Genomic DNA, 25,308 nt, shown 5'->3' on the forward strand with positions numbered 1-25,308 from the left:
AGTGGTGAATTTAGAGCATATCACCACCTCTCCATCCCTGCTATAAACTTCCAATGGCTGCACAGCTCACTTACAATAAAATCCAAACTTCTAACCATGTTGCAAGACCTTGTGTGATCTGACCCCTGCCTATTTCTTTCCTGTGCCCACTACCCTGGCACAACCTCGGTCTTCTTTTTTCTAACGTGCCATGTTCATTTCCACCTCAAGGACTTTGTACTTGCTGCACCTCTGCCTGAAATGCCCTCTTCCCAGATCTCAAAATGCCCAGCTCTTCTTGAATGTCAAGGCTTGTCTCATATGGGACTGCCCCACAGAGGCCTTCCTGTCCTGCCCAAACTAAAGTACTTCCTGCCCCTTGTCACTTTCTGTCACTGTTACACTTTTTTGCCTAACACTCTCACCGTCAAAATACAATCGTCATAGGGGTAGAGTCCCTATCTTGTTTACCACTGTATCTTTAATACCTAGAACATTACCTGGCACATAATAATCAATAAGTGTTGTGAGCTCATGATTATGTGGTCATTACCCAGAAAGCTATATGTGCCTCATCACTACCACCAAGGTGGCCACCAACTATGTGAACACTGAGGCCTATCAAGGGAGGCAATAAAGTATGGTAGTTAGGACTCTGAGCTCCGGAGCCAGCCTGCCTGGCTTGGGATCTGGCTCTGCAACTTAGCTGTGTGTTCTTGGGCAGGTGACCTTTGTGCCTCAGTTTCCAGCAATTAATGTTATCTTCCCTCACAAGGTGGCTGGGAGAATTAAATAATAAAATACAGCTAAAACACTTAGAACACAGTTTAACATACTGCAAGCCTGCCAGAAAAAAGGAGTCATTATATTATTATTATAGATTCTTTTAGTTGCAATAAAGGAAACAAAGTTAAGCCAGCTTAAGCAGCAAAGAGGAATTTATCATATAGTGACAGGGGTGCTTCATCAGAGTCTGAAGGCAGAAAGGCATCTAAGTCTCAGGAAGGATCTAGAATCAAAAGGTGGAAAGCCATCTGTAAGTGTTCTCCAACTGGCATGGTGACTTTTCTCTGTAGCTCCCCTTTGGTCTTCTTCTTGCTGTGTGCCCAGGGCAACTTCCCTTCTCTGCAGTCTCTCACTATATAGCTCCTGAGTTTACGCATCCGAAAACAAGCCACTCTCAGGGTGTGACAGCCATTCCTTGTCTGTTGCAGACTTCAAGTGTTAATAATCTGATTGGCCCTCTTGATGTCCATCCTAGTCAATCAGCCAAGCCAGGCAAGGAGACCATGCAGTATAAGCACAGCAGTTGGTGACCACTGCCATGGTTTCAAAGAAGGGGAAAATCTCCTGATCAAGGGACATGGCTGGCCCATGGGGTAGGCAGACATTTATTTCAAAAGGAGTCTATCTCACAGATCTTCCCAAAGCTGCCAATTTAGAAGGTGCTGGGCCAGGTTTGGGATCTTAACAGTTGTGAACACAATGCCCCCTGCTTCTGCTTTTTGAGCAAGCCACACAGGCTTGTGCTCCCTGGTCTCACAGAGTCACTTTGGCTCTTTCCCGAGGACAGTCACCAGGCTACGGACCTATTTTCTTCATGTCCTCATCCCATCCCAGCACCAAACATCCAAACATTTCCTCCCTCATGACAGCCTCTAGCCTTCACGCAGATCAACTGAGGCAAACAGAAGACTGTGAGGTTGTCGCTACCCCCCCACTTCCTTACACACTCTTTTGCTCTCCAACCCCTGCACAGACTGTATTTTCACATCTAGAAAGGTTTCCACCCAAATCACTTAAAACCAAGGACACTCATGTTTTGACTGATGGCTTTTATTGCAGAACTCTAGGCAGGAGCAAGATGCACTAAGCAAGGGAGACTGTTCCGAACCCTCGGGAATGGAGGCACAGGTCAGGTTTATGCCCAGTTGCAGCACTCACAGCTGGGGTCAAAGACAAGCCCCACCTGGCAATTTTGCTGGTACGTGACTCCATTCACGTACCTTCTGTGCCAGAAGGCATTTCTGTTATTCACCACGGGGTAGAGGCCGTTGGCTTTGCCGGCACAGAACCCACTACCCACAGAACTGCCTCCAGAGCTGCTTCCGGAGGAGATGCTCCGGCTTCCAGTTCCGGTCCCACTTCCGCCGCTGGGAGGAGAGGTTAGGGGCTCAACTGGCTTAGCAGGGCCGGTGCAACCCGCAATAGCACAAAGCAGATGAGTGGACCTGGAAGGGGCACCCAGATTGCCTTGAGGTGAGGAGACTAGTGGCCTTGAGGGGAAAGTCTGGAGGTGGAGTGCTGTTAGCTCAGGATCCCTGCCAGCGAGGAGATCACATGATTACTCCATATTCAGGAATTAGGAAGAGCTATAATTTCAAGCCACTCCAGTTTTAAATTGAAAACATTCTCTCTTCTTAATGATGTCAAAATCATTAAAAAAAAAAAATCACTGAGCACCAGTATGTACCAAATTGTTTCTTAGGATTTGGGTATATGTGGCAAGCCAATAACCTCTGGGAGAAAAGTCTGGAAAAAAATTAGGGACGTGGTATTTGTCCTGAAGTACAGACTAGAAACATGTGAGCAGTGCTGAAGGCTCTTGTTCAATTTCCAGGAGGGCTGAAAGAGACTATTAATGAGGGAGGGGTTCATAGAAAATAAATGCTTATATATTGAAAGTCAGCCTAATTTCTTGAGGCTTTCCTTTAAGATTTAGCCGACCTAGAAAACTCACCCAGGTAGGTCTGGCTTGCCATAAAAGCATAACATGGCTGACCTGGAAGTTCAAGGGTAGGGAAAGAATGCAGCACCTGTGTTTCAGCTGGGCAAGAGCAGTGAGGTGAAATGGGAAGTGACTCCCTGGACAGTGGGGGTGGGCAGATATTAGAGCTGCCTTTTGAGTTAGAGAAGGAGCATTTGTCTACCCTGGGCATCCTCCTGTTGTCACTTACTTGCACTCTGCAGTCCAAGGGCTTTCTTCAGGGTATTGATCAGGGGGAACTTGCCCTGGTTGCAGAAAGTGCCTGTGAAGTCATCAAGGTCTATGGCCCAGACCATGGCACCTCCAAAATTGTTCTCCTTAAGCCACTGAGCCTGCTTAAGGATAGAGGACAGCAGAGGTCATTTTACTTCCCTGTACTAAGGCTGGGCCCACAGCATGGCAGAGGGGCTGACCTTACCTTGATATCGAAGCTCTTGACATTATCATAGCCAACCCACTGGTTGCCCTGATAGGCATAAGGAACATCCTGAGGGGTGTCCCATGCCTGAGTGGCTCCATTTTTCAGGAAGGTACAGATCTTTAAAAAATCAAGAGATTCAAATCTTTTAAATGTGACTCCCATGAAAGAAAAAAATAGACACTTGTTTCCTGGTTTTGTTTTTCTCATGTCTCTAATTGGGCACCAGAGGTGGGGGCACCAATGCCAGTGTTGGAGAGGTCACTCAGGATGAAGGTGTGGCCGTAGGTAGGGAATCCAACGATAAGCTTCTCAGCTGGGGCCCCATTTTCCTTCCAGTAGTTCATGACGTAATCCTGCAACGGCAGTGGGTTAGCCAGAGACTCCACCCAGCTGATGACCCAATGCTTAGTGACATTAGTTTACTGTTCTAACAGGCAAAATTGTACGATGTTAATAACAGATAGGTAATATTTCTTCAAAACATTTTGGTGAAATCATAGTTAATGGGATATGATCAGCCACTAAGGAGCATAGTTATCCAAGTGAGACATTTGCAGAATTTTCTTTGTCCCTGAATCTCCATGTGATTTACAGCCTCATCTCTGGTCTTCATGTGCATGCGTGCAGAGACTTACCACATTGAGGTAGGCATTGCTGCCCTTGTCAGTAGGGTATTTGTACAGGGGGCTGTTCTCTGCAGTGTAGCCCTCCCAGGAGCCATGGAGGTCATAGGTCATGACATGGATGTAGTCTAGGTACCTGGGGTGGGGTAAGGGATTTAAAAACATTTCTGATGGTCATCTTCCACACATATGCAGGCAAGCGATACCACTTCCAAAGCCTCCTAAACAAGGTCCCTGAATAGCAGGTCAGACTAAGAGCAAGTCTACCTTGCAAAAGAGGTTGCTACAGGAGTTTGAGGATAGGGGGAATCACTCACTGGGACAGCTGGAGGATCTCATAGCCAGACTGGATGTTGGAGATGCCAGCAGCTACTGTAGCAGTGACCGTCAGCCTGGGACTGTTGATCTGCTTGGCCTCCTGCTCAAAAGCTTCACGCATTTCCTATAGAATAAGCAAGCACTGTAGGTCATCTATGAATCTGATTTTAGCTCCTTGAATAATCATAATAGGTATGTTTGTATAATGCTTTTCTTTTTCAAGATGTTTCCATGTGTTTTATCTTACTTTTTAGTCTTTCAATATCCCAATAACGTGCATAGTATTGATGATACCAGTCCATTTTAGTGGTATCTAATATGAACAGAAATTACACATTTTCACCAAAGTCCCACAGCAAGTTAGTAGCCAGGTCATGACCAGAATGCAGGTCCCAGATGACCAGTCAGAGCTCCACTTATATCACTATACTTTGAACTCACAGTTGCTGCAGGAACTTATATCCAGCTTTTAGCAGTATAGATGTTGCTTCCCTTCATCCAGTAAATGAACTACTTTGGAGGACTGACATCCCATCAAATGAAATGCTGATTTGGCCAGTAAGGGAAGTGGCTACAGCCAGGTGATCGGTTCCCATTCAGCCCTAGCACCTTTATTTTGTATGACTCTAATCTCATTCGGAGGACTGGGTTCAGTTTTTATAACTGTGTTCTTAGGGTGTGCCAGAGTGTGTTCCACGGAAGGGTGGGTCTGAAAACTGTCGTGTGGTACTGGTTAAAGGAAGTAGGATATTTAAACTGGAAGAAGAGAAATTATAGGTGGGATGTTGTAGCTGTCTGCAAATATTGAACTGATAGATTACAGAAGGTGTTTTTTTCCTTGGTTACTTCAGTGGGTGGAGCTAGAACCAATGACTGGAAGTTATAAATTATGATTGGAGGCATGTTTCGGCTAAGAATAGAGATGTTCTTTCTGATCTCTCGAGCTGTTCAACAAATAAGTAGATTGACTTTTCAACTAGTGAGTTACTTAATATTGAAGCCCTTGGAGGCTGGCTGATGATCTGCTGTATGGAATAGTATAGGAAGAATCTCTGCTTGCCTAGGTGGCTCAGTCAGTTGAGCATCTATCTGACTCTAGATTTGGCTCAGGTCATAACCTCAGGGTTGTGGGATCGAGCCCCATGTTGGGGCTCCATGCTAGTGTGGAGTCTGCTTACGATTATCTCTCCCTCTGTCCCTCTTTCCTGCTATCATGTTCTCTCTTTCTCTCTCTAAAATAAATAAAATGAAAAAAAAAAGTTAAAAAAAGAAACTCTCTATTTTGAGAGGGTAAATTTAAAAATTATCCTTGGATCTTCTTCCTCCATTCACTTTTCCTTGGTGATCTCTTAATTATCTTCCTCTTCTGATGACTTCAATACAGTATATCAAGTCAGGTTCTTTGTCCTGAGCTCTAGATTGGTCTTCATTCAGTGACTACTGGGCATTCTTATAGGAGGTCCTATAGACTCCTCTCATTCTTCATGTCCAAAGACAAATTCATGAGTCCTCCTTGTTCCAAATCTACTCTTTTTGTATTTACATTTTAGTTAACAGGACAACAAGGCACTCCTTAAAGTCAGAAACTGGAAGCCCTCTCTTTTCCACTTTCAATCGGTGTCCAAATCCAATTGATTGTATCCTTGCATACTTGCCCTTTCTGTCCTCCGTTCGGTTCCCTTGACATCTCTTGCTTGACTTACTGCAATAGCCTAACTCTATCCCTGCCTTCCTACCTCCTTTGAATTTGTCCTCCATGGTTAAGCCAAAAGTTGTCTTTCTAGAACACAAGTTTCCTCCTATCTCTCCACTACTTTCAAAGCTGCCCCATAGCCTTGAGAGTAAAGTCCAAATTCCTTAACATAATGTACAAGTCCCACATGGTTTTATTCCTGTGCATGTGTGGCCTCACAATCGTCCCTCTGTCTTCATCTGTGCAGTCCCCATCTTTGCTTCGTTGCTAATACTAGTTGCTTTCAAGACTGAGCTCAAGCATCACTTTCTCTAGGAAACTCTTCCTGATCCTGCCCCAGAGCAGAATTAGGTTGCCTCTGTGCTGCTTGATCAAAGCATACTGTAATTGTTGGTTGTTTTCCAACCTTCTACCTCATTTCATGTTCCCTAAAGCCAAGGATTATCTTATTCTTATCTCCAACCTGACACCTCACCCAGTGTCTGGGACAGAGTGAGTAAGTGCTCAGTAATAACAGACAGTCTCGTAGTGTAATGGTTAGAAGCAGTGGGCTCCGTAGCCAGACTGCATGGGTAATTATGACACCTGCTAGGCGTGTGATATGAAGCAAGTTACCTAAACCTTAGCTTCCTCTGTAAAATACAGATTATGGTACTTATAGTATCTAGATCATAGAATAGATGTACAGGTGAAATGAGTTATAATTCTTAGAATAGTAGAATACAGTAGAATAGTGCCTGGCATGTAGCACACACGTGTTGTTGTTATCCTTATGAAAAGCTTCGAATGAAGTCATGCTAAGAATCTTTGGGACGCGAAGATTCTGTCATTCTAAATTCCAGTTTAGTTGCACTTGGGAACCACCGGATTATCATTGGAAGGAATAGGCTTTGAATCTTCTTGGGCTAGAGATTGCCACATCTCTCCTCACCTGCACCAGGACGGTGAAGAGATGCTTGTCCTGAGGGGGGCTCCCACAAGAGCCAGGGTACTCCCAATCAAAGTCCAGCCCATCAAACTCATACTGGCGCAGGAATTTGATGACTGAGGCAATGAAGTTCTGGCGGTTCTCAGGAGTGGAAACCATGGCAGTGAAGCTGCAGGAGACCCAAAGAACAAACACAGGGTGAGGGAATGCCTTGGCGGTCCCAACACCTTGTAGTAAAATCAGACTTTTATGTTTCTGCCTCAGAGCCCTTCACGGAGACCCACAGCCCAGATGTACGTATGGTTCTGGCTTTCTCCTGTCCTTTGTAATCAGTATTCCGCCAGCCGTGGAATCTCAGCACTCCATTTATTTTGTGATCCACCCGGCTCTGAGCTTTCTCCTAGGTTGCGCTTGTTGCTTTGAACACATGGTTACCCAGCTCACTGTGTTCTCTCTCCAGATAGCCCCCCAAGTTCATATACCTTCAGAAAGTCTTGTTTATTTGCCTGGCTTTCTCTTCTCTTCCCCCAGGAGGTAAATAGAAGCACTATAACACCCTTTGCAGGGGTTGTGTTTTTGAAATACTCTAAGAAGAGGTTGTTTTGAAATCTCTGTAACTAAACCCCTGTGAATGGAATCTCAGAATATCCATCTAAATGTAAACATATAAAATAAATTGTGTTCTACCTTAATATTGCTGTTCTGGTAGAGTAATTTATTCCAGTAGCCTGTTTGTTTAATGTGGATCCTTCATACCCTGTCTTAGATTGTGAAGTCTAAAGAAACACAGCTTGTTTTCAATAGCAAATGAACACTAGGCTCTCCCACAGAGGACTTACAGGGCAGTTCCAAAGTTCCAGCCTCCAATGGCCAAGAGAGTTTTCAGCTGGCTGTTCCTATAAAGCAAAGGATAGAAAAGAGAAACTTCAAGATCCATGAATCCTTCTATTTAAAATTACATCGCTTTACTATTGGGTCTGGTCATATACTTTGATGTTGCCTTGATAAGATATTCTGTAGGATAATTTTCCTTCACTACTGAAGACTTTCTTTATAAAAATTGTGTTGTTATTCAATACTTAGTATAATACTAAGTGAAATAAGTCAGTCAGAGAAAGACAAATGCCATATGATTTCAAACATGTGGAATTTAATCAACAAAACAAATAAACATAGAAAAAAGATACAAGTAAAAAACCAGACTCATAACTATAGAGAATAAAATGGTGGTTGCCAGAGGGGATGTGGGGGGCTGGTGGGGAAGATGGGTGAAATAGGTGAAGGAGACCAAGAGTACACTGTATCATGATGAGCACTGAGTAATGTATAGAATTGTTGAATCATTGTATTGCACACATGAAACCGATATAATTACGTTAATTATATTTCAACGACAAAAAAAATTGTGTTGTTATCATAAATGCACTCAAGGGATGTCAGGATGTCTCAGTCAGTTGAACATCTGACTTTGGCTCAGGTTATGATCTCACGGTTCATGGGTTCAAGCCCCACATTGGGCTCCACGCTGACAGTGTGGATGGAGCCTGCTTGGGATTCTCTCTCTCTCTCTCTCTCTCTCTCTGCCCCTCCCCTGCTTTTGCTCTCGCTCTCAAAAATAAATAAACATTAAAAAAAATAATAAATGCACTCATAATTATTTAGGGAAGTCCAAATTATGGGACTGGATTTTGTAAAATTAGGAATCGAATAGCAATAATATATATAAAACTTAAAAGCATAATTGAATCATATTCTATTCCATCAGATGACATATTGCTTGAGCTTAATTGCTTTCTCAGCCTCCAAGATAATGAATATAAATCAATTGCTTAAAGTTATGTACACTTTCTGGAATAGCAGTTCTCAAACAGTTCATACAAGAATGGAGTGCAAGTGTCAGAACGGGAAAACATTAAAATTCTGGGTTTCTAGCCTCTTTCTCAGAGATTCTGATTCGTTTGGATTGGGAGAGGGTTTGGCATATTTATCAGGTGCCCCGTGTGATTTTGATTCACAGTCCATGGATCACACCTCAAGAAATACCACTCTAAAGGAGTTTATTTCCTGTTTATCATAACTTAAATTCTAGTAGCTACATTCAAGACAATACCACTACTGATTATAGCAATGGCCTATAGCCTTATTTTTCTCCTAGAAATAGCTAAATTGAACAAATCAGAAATTAGAAGATACTAGGGTTATCGTTTCTTTGTTTTGTTTCATTTTTACACAAATAGAACTTTTAAACTACAGTAGACACTTTTGATTTTTTTCAGTTCAGTGATGTCTGATCTTCAGTATCTTCCACCTCCTGCTTTCTGATGTGAGTAGCTAAGATGGCTTGCAGCTTCTTGGGTCATAAAAAAAAAAAGATATTGACAGGGAATCAAAGACACAGACCTGATATATTTTGAATACCTTCTAGAGAAGGCAATGTGTTATGTTATCTATATGTCTGCTACTTAAAGTATAGTTCCTGGACCAGAAGTATCAGCATCATCCGGGAGCTTGTTTGAAATGCAGAATCTTGGTCTCCACCTCAGTCTTGCTGTCTCTGAACTCATTTTAAGAAGATCCCACATGAGTTGTTTCCACATTTATGTTTGGGAAGAACTGACCTAGGAGATAACCAAATTAGATATCTCCCTCTCTCTTACTTGTTTTTCAGGCCGTTGAAAGCTTGATAGAAAGTCACATCATCCCATTCAGTGGTGGTGATCTCGTTGTTCCGTATCCCAGCAAAGGCATAGATCAGGTGAGTACAGAGGCAGGGGTCAATGTCATCAGGCTTGAAGCGCCCAGGCCTGGCTGGTACTGGGCCCAGTTAGTGAAGTAGCATGTCAGCTGGTAAGCAGAACCTGAAAGTAGTAAGAAGTGAAAACAATGACCTGATGTAGGTGTCACTGAAATGCACTGTGAATTTTGGCCCCGCCTCTGTTTCCCTCCCTTTGCCTCAATGCCTGATCTCTGTGTGGTGGTGCTGAATGTAAATACCCTTGCAGATGAGTTCAAAGATTCTAGTTTGGAAACTAGTGACTGACTTGGAGTTGGTTATTTTCCACTTCAACAGATTCATTTGGGGATCTTAAGCCTAAGAACCACTTATGAAAATATGTCCGGTAGTCCTGTGAAGCCCGGTGAATACCAATTTATAATGCCCGGTGGCCATGCTAAAGAGAATAGCAGTGACAGCCAATCCAAAATAACAGATTTTCTCAATGTCAAACCCATCTATCTGTGAAGTAGACAGTAGTTCCCTTTCCCTCATGTGGCCTATCTCTTGATTTACTTAAAAAAATACTTTAATCGACAATTGCATTATGAGTAATTTATAAAGATTTGTGGTTTATGGTAGGAAAAGGTAAAAGACAGAGTTCATGACTTACCTAGCTGAGCACTCAGCAGAAGGGCCAGACCTAGAGTGAAAGAAAACACATGTGCTCTGTACCAATTGTCTATATCCTGTAGAATCTAATTCTGAGGCCTTGGGTGCCGTCGTATGTGCCATAGGTTGTTATAGCCCAGTGACACTCGTGGATTATGCCGAAGAGTAGGCTTTTCAGTGAAGGCACCAATAGATTGACACTTCCCTCCTCTTAGTCAAAAATGGCCACGGTGCTCTCTTCTTCCACCTTCCATGTCAGTAATAAATGTCACTGAATGCAGAGTTCAAAGTCTACTATCTATGGAAGATGTACTTACTGAAATTACCCAGAGTGTACTGTACTCAATGAGTACACATCCATCCATGCTTCACCTCCCTGAACTGGGGAGTACAGCCTTCCACAGACAAGGCATCCTCTAAAGCAGTGAATTCAATACCTCCTGGAGCTTGGATTTTTTTTTTAGAACCACCTTTTAGGAGCCCTTACGGTAGAAGAGAAGAACCATGAACTGTGAGGCAAGACTCCAGATGCCTCTCCCTGATTCCACCAGAGCACTTCGGGCATCATTGAACTACAGTTTTCATTTAGAAAAGGTTCTGAAACTATAAAAAGTTTGTAAATCACAGCTCTAGAACAACTAATAAACTACGGCTATAGCTTGGCTCTAAGCAATTTACTCACTTAACCCCTTTAAATGACTGAATTTCTAGCTGACATTTTTATGATACATTAGCAACTCAGTAGGATAGTAGGGGAGAAAAGAGAAGTAACCCTCAAAACAGCAGAACATAGATAACTTGCATAATTCTATCCCCGTTCCTACTAACTTTGATACCTGGAAAAGTTAGACCAAGGACGCAAGCATGTAAATAAAAATAATAGCAATTAAAATGAGGCGGTGCAGGAAGATGAATGGAGAACAAGAAACCATCGATAAGGGATGAGAAAGTCAGACAAAGCATTGGAAGAAAACAAGCCTTTCTTTTAGGAGCATGCCCATGGTATCAATGAGGGTAGAAATGTTACTAGAGTCAACTGAAATTAAGAGAATATGATTTGTGTATGTCGGGATTCTCTTGGAAATTTAAAATGTTGAAAGAAGAATGGAAGAGCCTAGGGGTGTAATGCGAAGGCTATCGGATCCAGAGAGAAGAGGAAAATCAGGTAAGAGTAAGGCTCTGTCTCTGACTGGAGACTCACTTGTGAGGAGAATAAGCTTTGCCATGGCTGTCATTGGTACTGGTCTGGCAGAGAGAGCCTGGATTTGCTTTTTATACCATCTGAGTCCCAGGTTATCACGAGGGATTCCAAGTGGAGAGCAATGAACTCAGATGTGTATATAGCTAATCAGTAAATCAACAGATCTCCGCTCCTACAGACACTACACCTTAGACCTGCAACCTACGCTCCCCCACAACCACCACTTTCTCTGCTCAGTAACAACAAAGCAATGCTATGACCCCTAATAAGGTGGTGGAGACCATCACAATGGAAACCACTAGCTTAATAGCTTTTATGGCAGTTCCCAGGGCTGATAAGCATCTGGTTAAACATTCTGATTACGTTTTTGTGTTGTGGACATTTAGTGCCTGGCATCAAAGCATGTCTTTATTGGAAAGTAAATAATAAAACCCCTTAGAAGTTATTAACTGTTTTAAAACCTTTTTTCCTCATGGAATTTTTCATGTATAATTTGTACAATCAGTACAAACTTTCCATCTTTAGGTGCTACTTTCTGAACATTTTACCCACACCTGTTCTTAGGAATGACTTTGTCATGACTATATGATAATTTTATCTAAGAAGGTATGGTTTCCAAAATGTCCCCTCTGAAGGTCAATAAGAACTCATTAGTGTTCCATAGTTCCAAATTACATCCAGAATATGTTAAAAAAAATATTTTGTGTTGCCGATGGGTAGAGATGACGGTGATGATATTGAAAGGAATCTCTTTTAATAGAAATATTAACAATTTGACTATGTCTAGAATTTTATGTTTGGAATTAATTCCAATCAACGTTTCTAAACATTATCCACTACCATTTATGACAGGATGGTCATAACTTTCCATTTTAGCCAAAATGGTCTATTTGTTGTCTCCAAACATGTCTTGTGTGCCTTTGCTTATACTGTCTCTCCACTCTTTGCCACAATGTCTTCTCCTTCTTCTCACTGCCTGCCCACTCTTCCAATTCTTCAAAGCCTAGCTCAGACCCTCTCTTTGAAGCTCAGTGATCTTGTCTTCCTCTGAAATATCTTAGGTACTCTAGTACATATTGTCTGTACCATGTGTATGCTACTGTCTTGTACAATACCCGGAATGTAGTTGGTGGGCGTATGGGTTCCCATCATGGGATATCAACACCTTAGCCCACTTACTGTGAATGCAGACTGGCTTCTCTATCACATTTAGAAACAAAATTGTACGTATTCACCCAACGATAATTCGGTCCTGAGCGCTTAGTTTCTACTCGCAGGACCAGAGAAGGTCGAGTAGAAATGCTGCCGTGGGTGGTTGGTTGTGAAAATAATAATATCAACAAACACTATGTGCCAGAGATTGTTCTGCATGTTTGTATCACTAAGAACTTATTTTTGCAAGCGACTAAAACCAACTCTAACAAGCACAGATTGGTATATTGGAAAAATATGAAGAAGCTCACAGAATCAAAGATAAGAATGTAGGGCTGCCTCAGATAAGACAGAAATCAAGCCTTTCTTGGGGGAGTGGAGTGGGAGGAGGCCTTAGAATAAACCCTAATTTTATTTTTTATCTATGCATCATTCCACACAAGACCCAAAGTCCTGGGAGAAATAGTCTGTGTAGCTTTGAGCTTGTATCTGGCCCTTGATTAGGGAAAAACAGGGCACTTGGATTTAAATTTCCATCAGGAATGATCACAAAATGGAATTGTAAAAGAGTGGGGACAGTGAATACTGAGTGACTGAAAAATAATGAATGTTCATCAGAAGGTTCTACTTCATTATTTCATTTAGCCCATAAAAATGATTATTACTGTCACCCCAATTTTGTAGATGAGAAAATTGATCCAACAAATCGTAAGCACCAGATCCAACATTCAGTGCCAAGGTAGTTGCCTCCAGAATGGAAATCTCCTAGTATTTCCACTGCACTGCCTCCTTATATTAAGTAGGCTAGTTGGTGGTCCAAGTTGAACTGGGAAAGGCATTCCCCCAAGGCACCCAGGAGAATATGGTTGGGATAAAGAGCCAGAATTGTGTCAAATCAAGGTTAAGTTAAGGATTTGCAAAAATAGCAAAGCCAGTAGTTTTGGGGTTATCTTGTTTGGCACTATCAGATCTGCTGTTCAGATTTAGTGAGATATTTCCTACTGAATTGGGTGCCTCTTATCCTACATTCGTGACCTGCAGATAAAACACCCCTTCTTAATATCTCCTTAGGAGCTCCAGGTGAGTCCTTATCAAGCTTGCATCCCATCTGAGCACTTGAGTGTTGGCAAGAATTATAAGATTTAGAGGATAATAATAAAGGTTTGAAAGGGCTGCATTGTGTATCCTTCCATGTTATTTAATGTTTTTCAATAAGCATTATTTTTAGACTCTCAAATTGTACCATACACACGAGTTTAGATGTGCATTTAAAGAAAAATATTAAAATGAAGACCCTTGTTCCACTGCCCAGCTTAAAAGTGATAATATTATCTTTGAGTGTTACTCTGTATGTTCTTATACAACACTGTACTCAGTGTTTGTCATTCCCCCGAAGCGAGCGACTCTCCTGAATTTTGTGGTAACCATTTCCTTGCTTTATTTATAATTTCACCAAATATACCTATATCCCTAAATAATATATTCAATAGTTTTATAATTTTTATCATATTAATAATATCCTCATTAGTTTAAATATATTCATTAGTTTTGACTCTGTTTAAGTGAAATAATGCCAAGTGTATTCTTCTATTTCTTGCTTTTTTAGCTTAGCATTAATTTTCGAAATACATCCACATTGTTACAAGTAGCAGCTGTTTTCTTATTTTTGTAGCTGTATGGTATTCTATTATGGTGTTCTATTAAATGAATACGCCTCGATTCACTTATCCTTTCTGTATAGAGAAACATGTGGGTTGTTTCCAGCTTTTCCCTCTCTATGCTGTTACAGGCATCTCTTAACATGTCTCTTGGTGAATATTTGCAAATTTCTCCAGTGTTTATATTAAATTTTTTTTAATGTTTTATTTATTTTTGAGACAGGGAGAGACAGAGCATGAACAGGGGAGGGTCAGAGAGAGGGAGACACAGAATCTGAAACAGGCTCCAGGCTCCGAGCTGTCAGCACAGAGCCCGACGCGGGGCTCGAACTCACGGACCGCGAGATCATGACCTGAGCCGAAGTCGGACGCCCAACTGACTGAGCCATCCAGGCGCCCCTCCAGTGTTTATATTAAATAAGATGGCCGCGTGAAACAGAACATGCATCTTAAAACTTGCTATTTAGCTAGACATCTTTTCTGAAGTATTTGTATCAGTTTGCACTACCAACAGCAATGTAGGAGAATTCCCATTACTCCATGTCTTTGCCAAAACTTGGTATCATCAGATTTTAAAATTTGTGTCGTGGTAGATAGTTTTTGTTTTTATCTCTCAAGTGACTAATAGGGTTGAGCATTTTTAAATATTTTAAACATTTATTATCCACTTGTGTTCCTTTTCTGTGAAATGTCCGCTCATGTCTTTTGCCCATTTTTCTTTTTTTTTTTAATTTTTAAAATTAATTTGAGAGAGACAGAAGGAGACAGAGTGAAAGTGGGGGAGGGACAGAGAGAGAGGGAGACACAGAATCTGAAGCAGGCTCCAGGCTCTGAGCTGTCAGCACAGAGCCTGATGTGGGGCTTGAACTCGTGAACTTTGAGATAATGACCTGAGCTGAAGTCGGATCCTTAACCAACTGATCCACCCAGGAGCTCCTCTTTTGCCCACTTTTCTGTTGGGTTGCCCACTAATTTATTAATTCTTTATAAGAGTGCTTTATATATTTAGAATTGTAATTATTTCTTCTCCCATCAGGGTCTTGTCTTTTCACTTTCTTCATGATGTCTTATGATTTTAAAAAGTTCTTAATTGTAATGTAGTCAAATATATACAACTTTTCCTTTATGGCTTACTTTTGTGTGTACGTGTACCTTATTAGAAAACAAAAAAATCCCTCCCCACCCTGAGAATATAAATATTCTTTTTTCTTTTCTTCTAAACTTCTAAATGTTGCCTTTAAATTTAAGTCCTTAATTCATCAACTTTGTTTTTGTGCATAGTGTATGGACTAATTTTATTTTGTTCTGTATGGGTAACTAGTTGTACCAGCATCGTTTATGTATAATCCATCTTTCTTACACTTATCTGAAATACCACTTCTATCATAACTCAAACCTGTCACATGTAATGTTATCTAGTCACATCTCACCCTACCACCCCCACCTCCTTTTACACACACTCTGCTCTTATATCATCAGGAATGTCTTAGTCATCATGGCGCTTTATGTTCCCATTTCAATTTTATAATTCACTTGTCGACTTTCATGAGAAACATCATTGGAATTTTGATTAGAATTACATGGAATGACACTGGGGAAAATTGAGATCTTTGTGGTACTGTCTTTCTATCCATGAATACGGGTCGTCTCTCAAACTATTTACACCTTTTGGGGTGCCTGGGTGGCTCAGTGGGTTAAACATTTAACTCTTGATTTTAGCTCAGGTCATGATCTCACAGTTCGAGGATCGACCCCCACATCAGGCTCTGTGCTGACAGTGCGGAGCCTGCTTGGGATTCTCTCTTCCCCTCCCTCTCTGCCCCTTCCCTGCTCATGCACACACACTCTCTCAAAATAAATAAATAAATATTTAAAAATGTTTACATCTTTTAAAATGTCTGTTAAAAAGTAATACAGTTTTCTCCATAGTGGTTTTTCACATCATTTGAAAAAGGTGTATTCCAAGGTACTATATATATTCTGTCTCTGTTATAAATGGTATTATTTAAACGGCATTTTCTGTTTATTGCTTGAGTATATAAATGCAATTAAGTTTTACATACACATTTGAGTCCAGCAACATTATGAGGCATGCTTATTAGTTTACATAATTTTCTATGCTTTTGTTTTGTTTCCTATGTAGTGAGTCATATCATCTGAGAACAATGGCAGTTTTATTTTTTCATTTCTAACATGCATAGCTAAAAAGCAATGAGAGACTGGCCCATGCGGTCAGTCTAAGTACGAGTGCCAATTTATTCACATACAAAGAGGGACACCACTGGCACAATGGTACAGCCACACCTGCCTGGCATAGTGGTTCCCCATGGAACAGAACAGAGTACCAAAGTGGACTCTAGAATCATAGATTTGGTTTCCAACCCTGGTTCTCCTTCTTCCTAGGTGTGTACATTAGACAAGTTATTCCACCTGTTGGCCTCGGTTTCCTCACTCATAACCTCTGGATAATAATAGTTCTTACAGGGTCATTGTGAGGATTAAATGAGATCACCTATGTAACTCACCTTGCACTGTACTTAGCACATCTTAGGTATTTAATACATTTTAGCCATTATTATTCTTCCCAAACTGAGGATCTGAAATCCTTGGATAGACAAGGAGCAATTATGGTTGCTGGTGGAGTTGGCACACTAGACTTTGTGTATGGATTAATGACATGTTTCAAATATGAATTTGTTAGTTTTCTAATATAGATTTTAAATAAAATACCAAGTCGTGAGAAAATTCTACTTGCTTTTTGCTGTATTTCCTCAGCTGGCAGAGGAAGAAAACTACTAATCCTCCACTACTATCCTCTGTGTGTTTGTAGAGGGGAGTATATAAATTAATTTTTTTTAATTTTAGAAATGGTCCTACTTGAAAAAGGCTACCATTTGAATCTGGCAGGGAGGAAACAAAAGTGTTTCAGAAGTGGTGAATTTCCTGCTCTGGAGATGTTCAAGTATAGGCTGGAAGAGATCTAAGGTCACCTAGTAAAAGACTTTGATGGTCATAGACAGTAGATTTGCTGACTGTTAAGAGCCTCTTCTAACCCATTTGATTCTTACTATTCCTCCGAGAGGGAGGCAAGCTAGACTTTATTGTTCCTATATACAGATGAGGAAATGGAGAGTGAGAATTTGATGAAATTAAACAGTCAGATGTGTAGCCTGAACTGAGGCTCAGAGTTGCTGACTCCTAGTCCAGTATTTATCTTTCTTCTTGATGAATTTTATTTCTACTAATGCAGCCTAAGACTGTATTATCTTTTGCAACAACTTCATTGTGTGGTTGTTTCATATGGAGTTTCTTACACAAAATGGACTCAAATCTCACTGTGTGCTTGGGAAATAGATTTTTTTGTAACCCTATGCATATTTTCATTATATACATCATTGTGTTTTGTGTCACTTGTTTATAGTCTACATCTCCTACTAGTAGGTAAGCTCCTTGGAGGCAGGTACTATTTTTTATGCATCTCCATATCTCTATGATTTAGATAGTTCTTGGAATTTCAAAGATGAGACTACAAGTGATGTTGAGGAGGGCTATGACGCCTACCCCATAGAAAGGTGACTTCTTTGTATCCAGAACAAATAATGGACACAGAGTCCCAGAAGGGAATAGTGGAAAGCTAAATGGTTGGGTGAACTTTCTGCAGGGTGCGGGTGCCATTTTGTTGAGATCGGCTGAGGAAGATGCTCATTCATAAGGAGGAAGATCCCCTCATGGGTACAGTATACCAGCCAGAAAGTGTCACGGATAGCCAGGGTCAACCAGTCATTGATTGTTCTCCTTACTGATAAACATAAGCATTCTGTGGAGCTGAACAAGGCCATCATCGGGAGATGCACTACAAAGGCCAAACTATAACTGAGTAATGACTACAACATTGGTCCCAAGTCAGCTCTATTGACCACGGAGCCAGTAACATCCCAGAGGGAAAGAAATCTCCTGCATGGCCTACTAGGCCTAGTACCTACAGTCCTTCACTGACAGGGGCTTACATTGGCAGATACTGGGTGGGATAACTGGGTGAGATAACTCAATAAAATATTTTAAAAGGATAGTGACATTAGGAGATACCAGAATGGCTCCTGGCTCCTCCCAGTTGCACCTACTTCTGGACTATAGATGCAATGAGAGAAAGACAAATACCATATGATTTCACTCATATGTGGAATTTAAGAAAGAAAACAAATGAACATGGAGGGGGAGGAGAAAAACCAAGAATCAGACTCTTAACTATAGAGAACAAGCTGATGGTTACCAGGGGGAATGTGTGTGTATGTGTGTGTGTGGGTGGGGAAGGGGGGGTTTAAATAGGTGATGGGGCTTAAGGAGTGCACTTGTGATAAGCACAGGGTGTTACATGTAAGTGTTGAATCACTAAATTCTACACCTGAAACTAATATTACACTCTATGTTAACTAACTGGAATTTAAATTAAAAACTTGGAAAAAAAATAGATTCAGTAGCATGAAGAGTAACAAAAAGAGTCCACCATCTGTGAGAGTTGCATTTAAGAACTTGGGGCAACCTGATTGATAATTCTCCTAGGAGGATCTAATGCAAGAGAGTGGGAATGCATCACCACCCCACATCCTATGATTTCAGAGGTTTCCTTCCTACCTAGCAAGGGATTTTTTTTTCTACCTCCATAAATATCAATGGCATTTTTCTCATACCTGGGACCACCACCTAGGTGGGAATCTTGCACCAACACTTTCCCATTTCCGTGGTCATGCAATAGTTGGAGCCCTTCATTTGCACCAGCACCAGGGTAAGAATGGCTTCTCAGTGCCCACATGGCAGAGTATTGGACCCTGAGCAAGGGAAAGGTCATAGGCCAAGCTGCAATTGGGTAAACCATCAACAGCCAGGTAAAGATAGCAGAGACCCAGGCTATTCTCCACCTGTCCCTTAGTGCAGCAGTCCTGATTTCACAGTTGCTAAGACAGGTTTGGGGGAACAGAAAGAAATAGCTGTGGGAAGGGATATCTGGATTGGGTCCCCAAATCACAGTTGTTCAGCACCAGAAAACTTCCTGTCCTCAGACTCCTAGGTTCCTAACAGATGGCTGAGAACAGATGGACTGTTGCTGGGAATGGCTCTATTTAGGATATTTATAGCATTGGGAGAGCAATCCAGTTAGCATACCAGTTGGAGTGAACACTAGGCTTAAGCAATTTGTCTTTGTGTTGACGTATCTGCATTCTCTCACTCTCATCCTCTGTGGGTAATAAGAAACATGAAATAGCCATCAAATTAGGTTTGGACATTGTCTTAGTTTGCTTGGGCTGCCATAACAAAATACCATAGATTGGATGACTTAAACAACAGAAATTTATTTTCTCATAGTTCTGGAGGTTGGAAAGTCTAAGATCAAAGTTGTGTCAGGATTCAGTTCCTTGTGAGAGCTCTCTTCCTGGCTTACAGACAGTCACCTTCTGGCTGTATTGTCACAGGAAAGAGAGAGATAGAGACAGAGGCAGAGGCAGATCTAGTGTCTAGGGCACAGTTCCCTTGGATCACAGCTCCATCCTTGTAACCTCATTTAACTTTAATTACTTCCTTAAAGGCATTCTATCTCCAATACGATATCTCCAATGAATAATCCTCTCATGACCGTCTTATTCTCAGGTAGCCCACAACAATCTAGCAGACTATAAATCTAGGTCTGAGAGAGAGAGAGAGATCCTGGGCCTTAGATGTTGGGGTTTTTTACCTTCTTAATTACTGAAGAACCAAACTCCTCCTGGTAAGATTAGAACATAGGCTCTAACAGCAGAACCTTGGCTTTCAGCTCCACCCACTGTCTCAGTATCCAACGATTGGGACAACACTTGGCTTTCCCTGGTGTGATCTTAACCCTTGTGATTACAGCACTATTACTGGGTGGAAACTGGCTGAAGTCCTGATTCACATGTCAGCTCTCTGCCAGGATTAAACCCTAGGCCATAGGCTATAGTTGGTGTCGAGAGGCATAAGGCCAACTTCTTCTCCAGGAGGCCAGCCTTCAGGGCATCGGTGAAGTTAATCATCACTCTTCAGCTGTCTTCCAAGAAAAACTTACAAAGAACCATCATAACTGAGACATATCTTGGTTAAATTGTTGAATTCTTCAGGCACCACAAAGAAAAATGTATCAAATAACTTAAACTGTATGGGTTGATGAAGCGGTAGGAGGTACCCACGGACCCCAAACATCCCCACAACAATATTCGAGGCCAGAGCACAATGGAGCAATGCCTACTATCTAAGGCTAAGTTTACCTGGAAGTAATTCATGTGAGAGTAATTTATTTTGGTAGTGGAATCCAGGAAGCATGAATAAAAGATGGAAGAATGAAACAGGGGAAAAGGGAAAGACGAATACAAAAATACATTATTAAGTAGACCATTGCTAGGGGCAACTAGCCCCAGTCCCAGTCCCAGTCCCTTAGGACTGTCTTAGAAGTCTTATGAAATGTGTTTCTAGACCATCCAGAGAGGGAAAGTGGCAAGACCATGATCCCCTGACCCCCCAGGGATGATATTAATTCCTCTACATGTGCAAGTTGTCTGTGCTCTGGTGGAAGCCTATGTCTGAGAAGCCCCAGGTGGGAAGCCCGAAGTGCATGGCACACACAGGCGTGAAGCGAGGTACTATGACTCCATGAAGGTGATTGAAACTTATTCAGAGCTGGTTGCTGCAACCGTGACTGAAGGTAAAAGGGTAAAGCAGAGAGAATTTGAAATGGTGCTGAGAGGTTTTGTCTACATCTACAGAGTTCTGAAGAAAAGAAAGTATCGGCCTGTCCTGTCATACTCTGCCAAGGAATTTTGCAAGTATGAAAAGAACAGGCAGGCGTTCTCACATGTGAAGGGACCCAAGGACTGTAGCAGCCAAGGTGCTACTTACAAAAAGAGCTCAGCTGCAAAGTCAGTCAAGAAGAACAACGATGACAAAAAGTACAAGAAAAGCCATAGGAACAGAACTAGCTCAATATGCAACGCCAGAAAAATTAAAAAAAAAAAAAAAAGAACTAATACAAAATTTTGAGGAAAAGAGTGAGCCCAGAGTTTTATGTCTAACAAGCTATTGATCAAATATAAAGCCAATGGTCAGGCATTTTCACAGCTGCAGGAAAATGGAAGACCTCAGCTTCAGGCCTTTCATGGCAAAGAAAAATGAAACAAAGGAGGAAATGAATTAGAGAATCCAGTATTAGAGAAGCTGTAGTAAAAGTACTGGTCATGAGCATTTCATTCATTTAAACCTAAGAGTTTAGTTCTATTATAAAAGGAAGTGATATTAAAACTATTGCATAGGGGCGCCTGGGTGGCTCAGTCAGTTAAGCGTCCGACTTCAGCTCAGGTCACGATCTCACGGTCCGTGAGTTCGAGCCCCGCGTCGGGCTCTGGGCTGATGGCTCAGAGCCTGGAGCCTGCTTCCGATTCTGTGTCTCCCTCTCTCTCTGCCCCTCCCCCGTTCATGCTCTGTCTCTCTCTGTCTCAAAAATAAATAAACGTTAAAAAAAAAATTAAAAAAAAAACTATTGCATAAATGAAAATAACATAAAATCTGGAGGTGACAAGTATCGGAAGAGTGTTAGATGGTTAGTTTTCACACTCTAACATTGAAGCAGGAGCTTAAACACGTAAGTCCAGCTCCTAGTTTCCATTCTCTTTTCATTCTTAACCCATTTCTTTGCTTTCTTTTGAGGCACATCAGATCGGTTTGTGTATTCTGTCTTCAGTTGTTTTCCTTCCATTCTTTCTTGAACCGACTCCACTCAGGCTTTTGCCACTAAGCGGGGTATCACCTCTGTTCTTCGTGATGACCCACATGTTGTTGAATCTAGTGGTCAACTCACGGACTGCATTTTACTTGACCTACTGGCAGTATTGGACACAGTTGTTCACTTTCTTCTCTTTCCAGACACTTGACTCTCTTGGTGTTCTCCCTCGTGCATCCATCCTTCTTGCATCTTCATTACTCTTTGCTACTTTTTTCTGATGCCTCTGGATATTGGAATGCCCAGAGCTCAGTCCTAGGACTCCTTGCTTTCCCTTTCCATACTCACTCTTTTAAAGATTTCATCCAGTCTATTGACTTTTGTTTTATTTTTAAAAAATGTTTATTCATTTTTTAGAGAGAGACAGAGCATGAGTGGGGGAGGGGCAGAGAAAGGGGGAGACACAGAATCCGAAGCAGGCTCCAGACTCTGAGCTGTCAGCACAGAGACCGACACGGGGCTAGAACTCACGGACCACGAGATCATGACCTGAGCGGAAGTCGGACACTTAACTGACTGAGCCATCCAGGGGCCCCTAGTCTATTGACTTTAAATACCAACTACATTCCAACCTCCCAGACATTCATGTCCAACTGCCTTCTTAACATATCCACTTAGAAAGCTAGTAGGAATCTTAATTCAACATGTCCAAAACTGAATTCATGACGTACTCTGAGAGCCCACTCTACCTTCAGCCTTCCTCATTTCAGTCAATGGCAACTCCATATTTGCAGTTCCTTGGGCCAGTATGCTGGAATTATCCTTGAATCCTCTTCTACCCTAGCCATATTCTGCATACAATCCATAAAGAAATCTGTTTATCTAAAGAAAAAAAAAAGCTTTATTTATTTTTTTGAGACAGAGAGAGAGAGAGAGGGCACAAGTGAGCAAGGAGCAGAGAAAGAGGGGAAGGGAATCCCATGAGGGGCAGAGGGAAAGAGAGGGAGAGGGAGAGAGAGAGAAGTGGGTCTCACTTGAAGCAAGGCTCTTGTTCACCCAAAGTGGAGCTTGAGCTCACCCCATGCGGGACTCAAACTCACAAACCATGAGATCATGACCTGAGCTGAAGTCAGATGCCTAACTGACTGAGCCACCCAGCACCACCCTCCCCTAAAAAGCTTTAAAACGCAGCCTAAATTCAATTGCTTCTGACCACTGCCTGCTGCTGCTACCCTACGTTGAGCCATCGTTTCTCTCCTAGATTACCACAACAGCCTCCAAACTACATTCTCAGCAAAGCAGCCAAATTATTTTAAAATAGAAGTCACATTTGTCTACTTAAAAGCCTTCAAAGTTTCCTGATTGCTTCAGAGTAAAGGCAGAAGTCTTTATAATGCTCTCTAAAGCCTTAAGCCAGGGTCAACAAGCTACTGTCTGAGAGCCAAATGTGACCAACCTATTGTTTATTTTCTTGTAACGTAGCCTGGGAGCTAAGAGTGAGTTTTACATTTTTAAATGTGTAGAAAAAAAATAAAAAGAACATTTAGTGACACATGAAAATTATACAAGATTCCAACTTCAGTGTCCATAAATAACATTTTATTGGAACAGAGCCATGCATATTCATTTATGCATGGTCTCTGGCTGCTTTCACCACTATTACGACAGCAGGGTTGAATAGTTGCAGTGAGACCATATGGCCCGCAAAGCCTAAAATATTTACTAACTGGCCCTTTACAGAAAAAGGTGGCCAACCACTGCTTTAAACAATCTGCTCTCTCTTGACCACATCTATAACTTCCCCTACGACTCCTCTCCCTTTGCTCCCTTTTCTCCAACCAGACCGGTCTCCTTGCTGTTGTTCCTTTGCTACATCAGGAATTTTTTCTTAGGGCCTTTGTACTGATCTTTCTCTCCACAATACTGTCCCCCAGATAGCCACAAGGCTAACATTTTTGCTCTCTTATATATTTGCTCTGGTAATTTGTGAGCCCCGTGTAAAATGAAAACACGCAACTCCAGGTTCAAAAATGATTAAGGATCCAAGTGACGTTAACAACAGAGCATTAAAGCAAGCACAGTGGTCACGCGCCTAAGAAACTGGCTGGCCGCCCTATTTCAAACAGCAACCCCTCCCCTAGGAGCCTCCAGGCCCTCTCCTCTCCTCTGCACTTTTTATAACACTTTTCATCATCCAACGTACTACATGGTTTATGTATTTATTATATTTATTATTTAATATCTGTCTCCTCAGCTAAAATGTAAGCTCCATATGAACAGGGATCTTTCTTTCTTTCCTTTACTGCTGCATTTCAAATACATAGTATTGTACCTGGAATATAGTAGGTGCTCAGAAAGTAAGTGTAATAAATTTTATTGAAAAAAGTGTATGAAATCCAGCAATTACCATGGTTTTATTTTATGTTATTCTTATTTTAAACTCAAATAAAACAAAATATACTTATTTATTAAAAAGAGCATTTCTGGGGCACCTGAATGGCTCTGTGAGTTAAGCTCTGACTCTTGATTTCAGCTCAGGTCATGATCTTGCAGTTTATGAGTTCGAGTTGCATGTTGGGCTCTGTGCTGACAGTGTGGAGTCTGCTTGAGATTCTCTCTCTCTCTCTCTCTCTCTCTCTCTCTCTCTCCCTCTCTCCCTTTCTCTCTGCCCCTCGCCTTCTCTCTCTCAAATAAATAAACTTTTTTTTTTTAAAAAAAGAGCATTTCTACTTGTGATTTACAAAATTTTTTCTGTCTGGCCAATTCTTCTTTCATTTGTACAAATATTGGCTAATAGGTACATAATATTAATAAGTACTCAGAAATATAGTTGATGGAATTAGCCCTCTAGGAAACTGCTGTTTGTATTTTGTAACTGTGTAGTATGTTCAGCTCCTAAGTTATGTACATGTATTATTTTGACAAAAACTAAAATTTAGATTTTAAAAAAGATAAAGGCTAAGAATTGAAAAAAAGTAGTATGAGTCCTCAGATTGAAAGTGACCATTTAGTATCAGGCAGAAGGGGAAAAAAATAAAACCACACCTAAACATAAAAGTAAAAATAAACTAAAATAGTGGAATTGCAGAACTTCAATGAAGAGAAGTGATAAAGGTTTGGTAAGAAGGGGAAAAAAGTAACATTGATAAAATTGACATAAACTTCAATGAATCCTTTTCTTACTTTCAAAACCCCTCACATAAAGCTCTTCAGAGCGGGTAGAACATTTTGCATTATTAGAGATGCAGTTTTGGTGGTAAACATGGGCAGAATTAGAAAAGAAGCCTTCACCTATGATTCTGTCCTGTTGATTTTATTCCAGGCTGCTATGCTTATTTGTGCAAAATTTTGGGTGCTGAGGGATCTCTGTCTTGCCAGGTCTGCATCCTCCCAGCATTATCTAGACAGAATTTTCTTGAATTCTGCTAGAATAAGAAAGTTGTGCAGTTTATCTGTAATATGC

At 41.3% G+C, this 25,308-nt stretch overlaps 1 protein-coding gene across 1 annotated transcript; it reads right to left on the reverse strand.

Moving 5' to 3' along the window:
- Window positions 1–1,816: 1,816 nt before the first annotated feature.
- CHIA (chitinase acidic) lies at window positions 1,817–6,898 on the reverse strand. Its single transcript, XM_053888881.1, has 7 exons — window positions 6,733–6,898; window positions 4,108–4,232; window positions 3,803–3,926; window positions 3,387–3,520; window positions 3,165–3,336; window positions 2,937–3,078; window positions 1,817–2,181 (listed from the first exon to the last, which is right to left on the reverse strand). The coding sequence occupies exons 1-7, from the start codon at window positions 6,886–6,888 to the stop codon at window positions 1,901–1,903; spliced, it is 1,134 nt and encodes a 377-aa protein (XP_053744856.1). The 5' UTR covers window positions 6,889–6,898; the 3' UTR covers window positions 1,817–1,900.
- Between the last annotated feature and the right edge of the window lie 18,410 nt (window positions 6,899–25,308).

This window comes from Panthera pardus, unplaced genomic scaffold (assembly GCF_024362965.1).
Source record: "Panthera pardus isolate Hobbes unplaced genomic scaffold, ASM2436296v1 HiC_scaffold_11, whole genome shotgun sequence".
NCBI classification, from domain to species: Eukaryota; Metazoa; Chordata; class Mammalia; order Carnivora; family Felidae; genus Panthera; species Panthera pardus.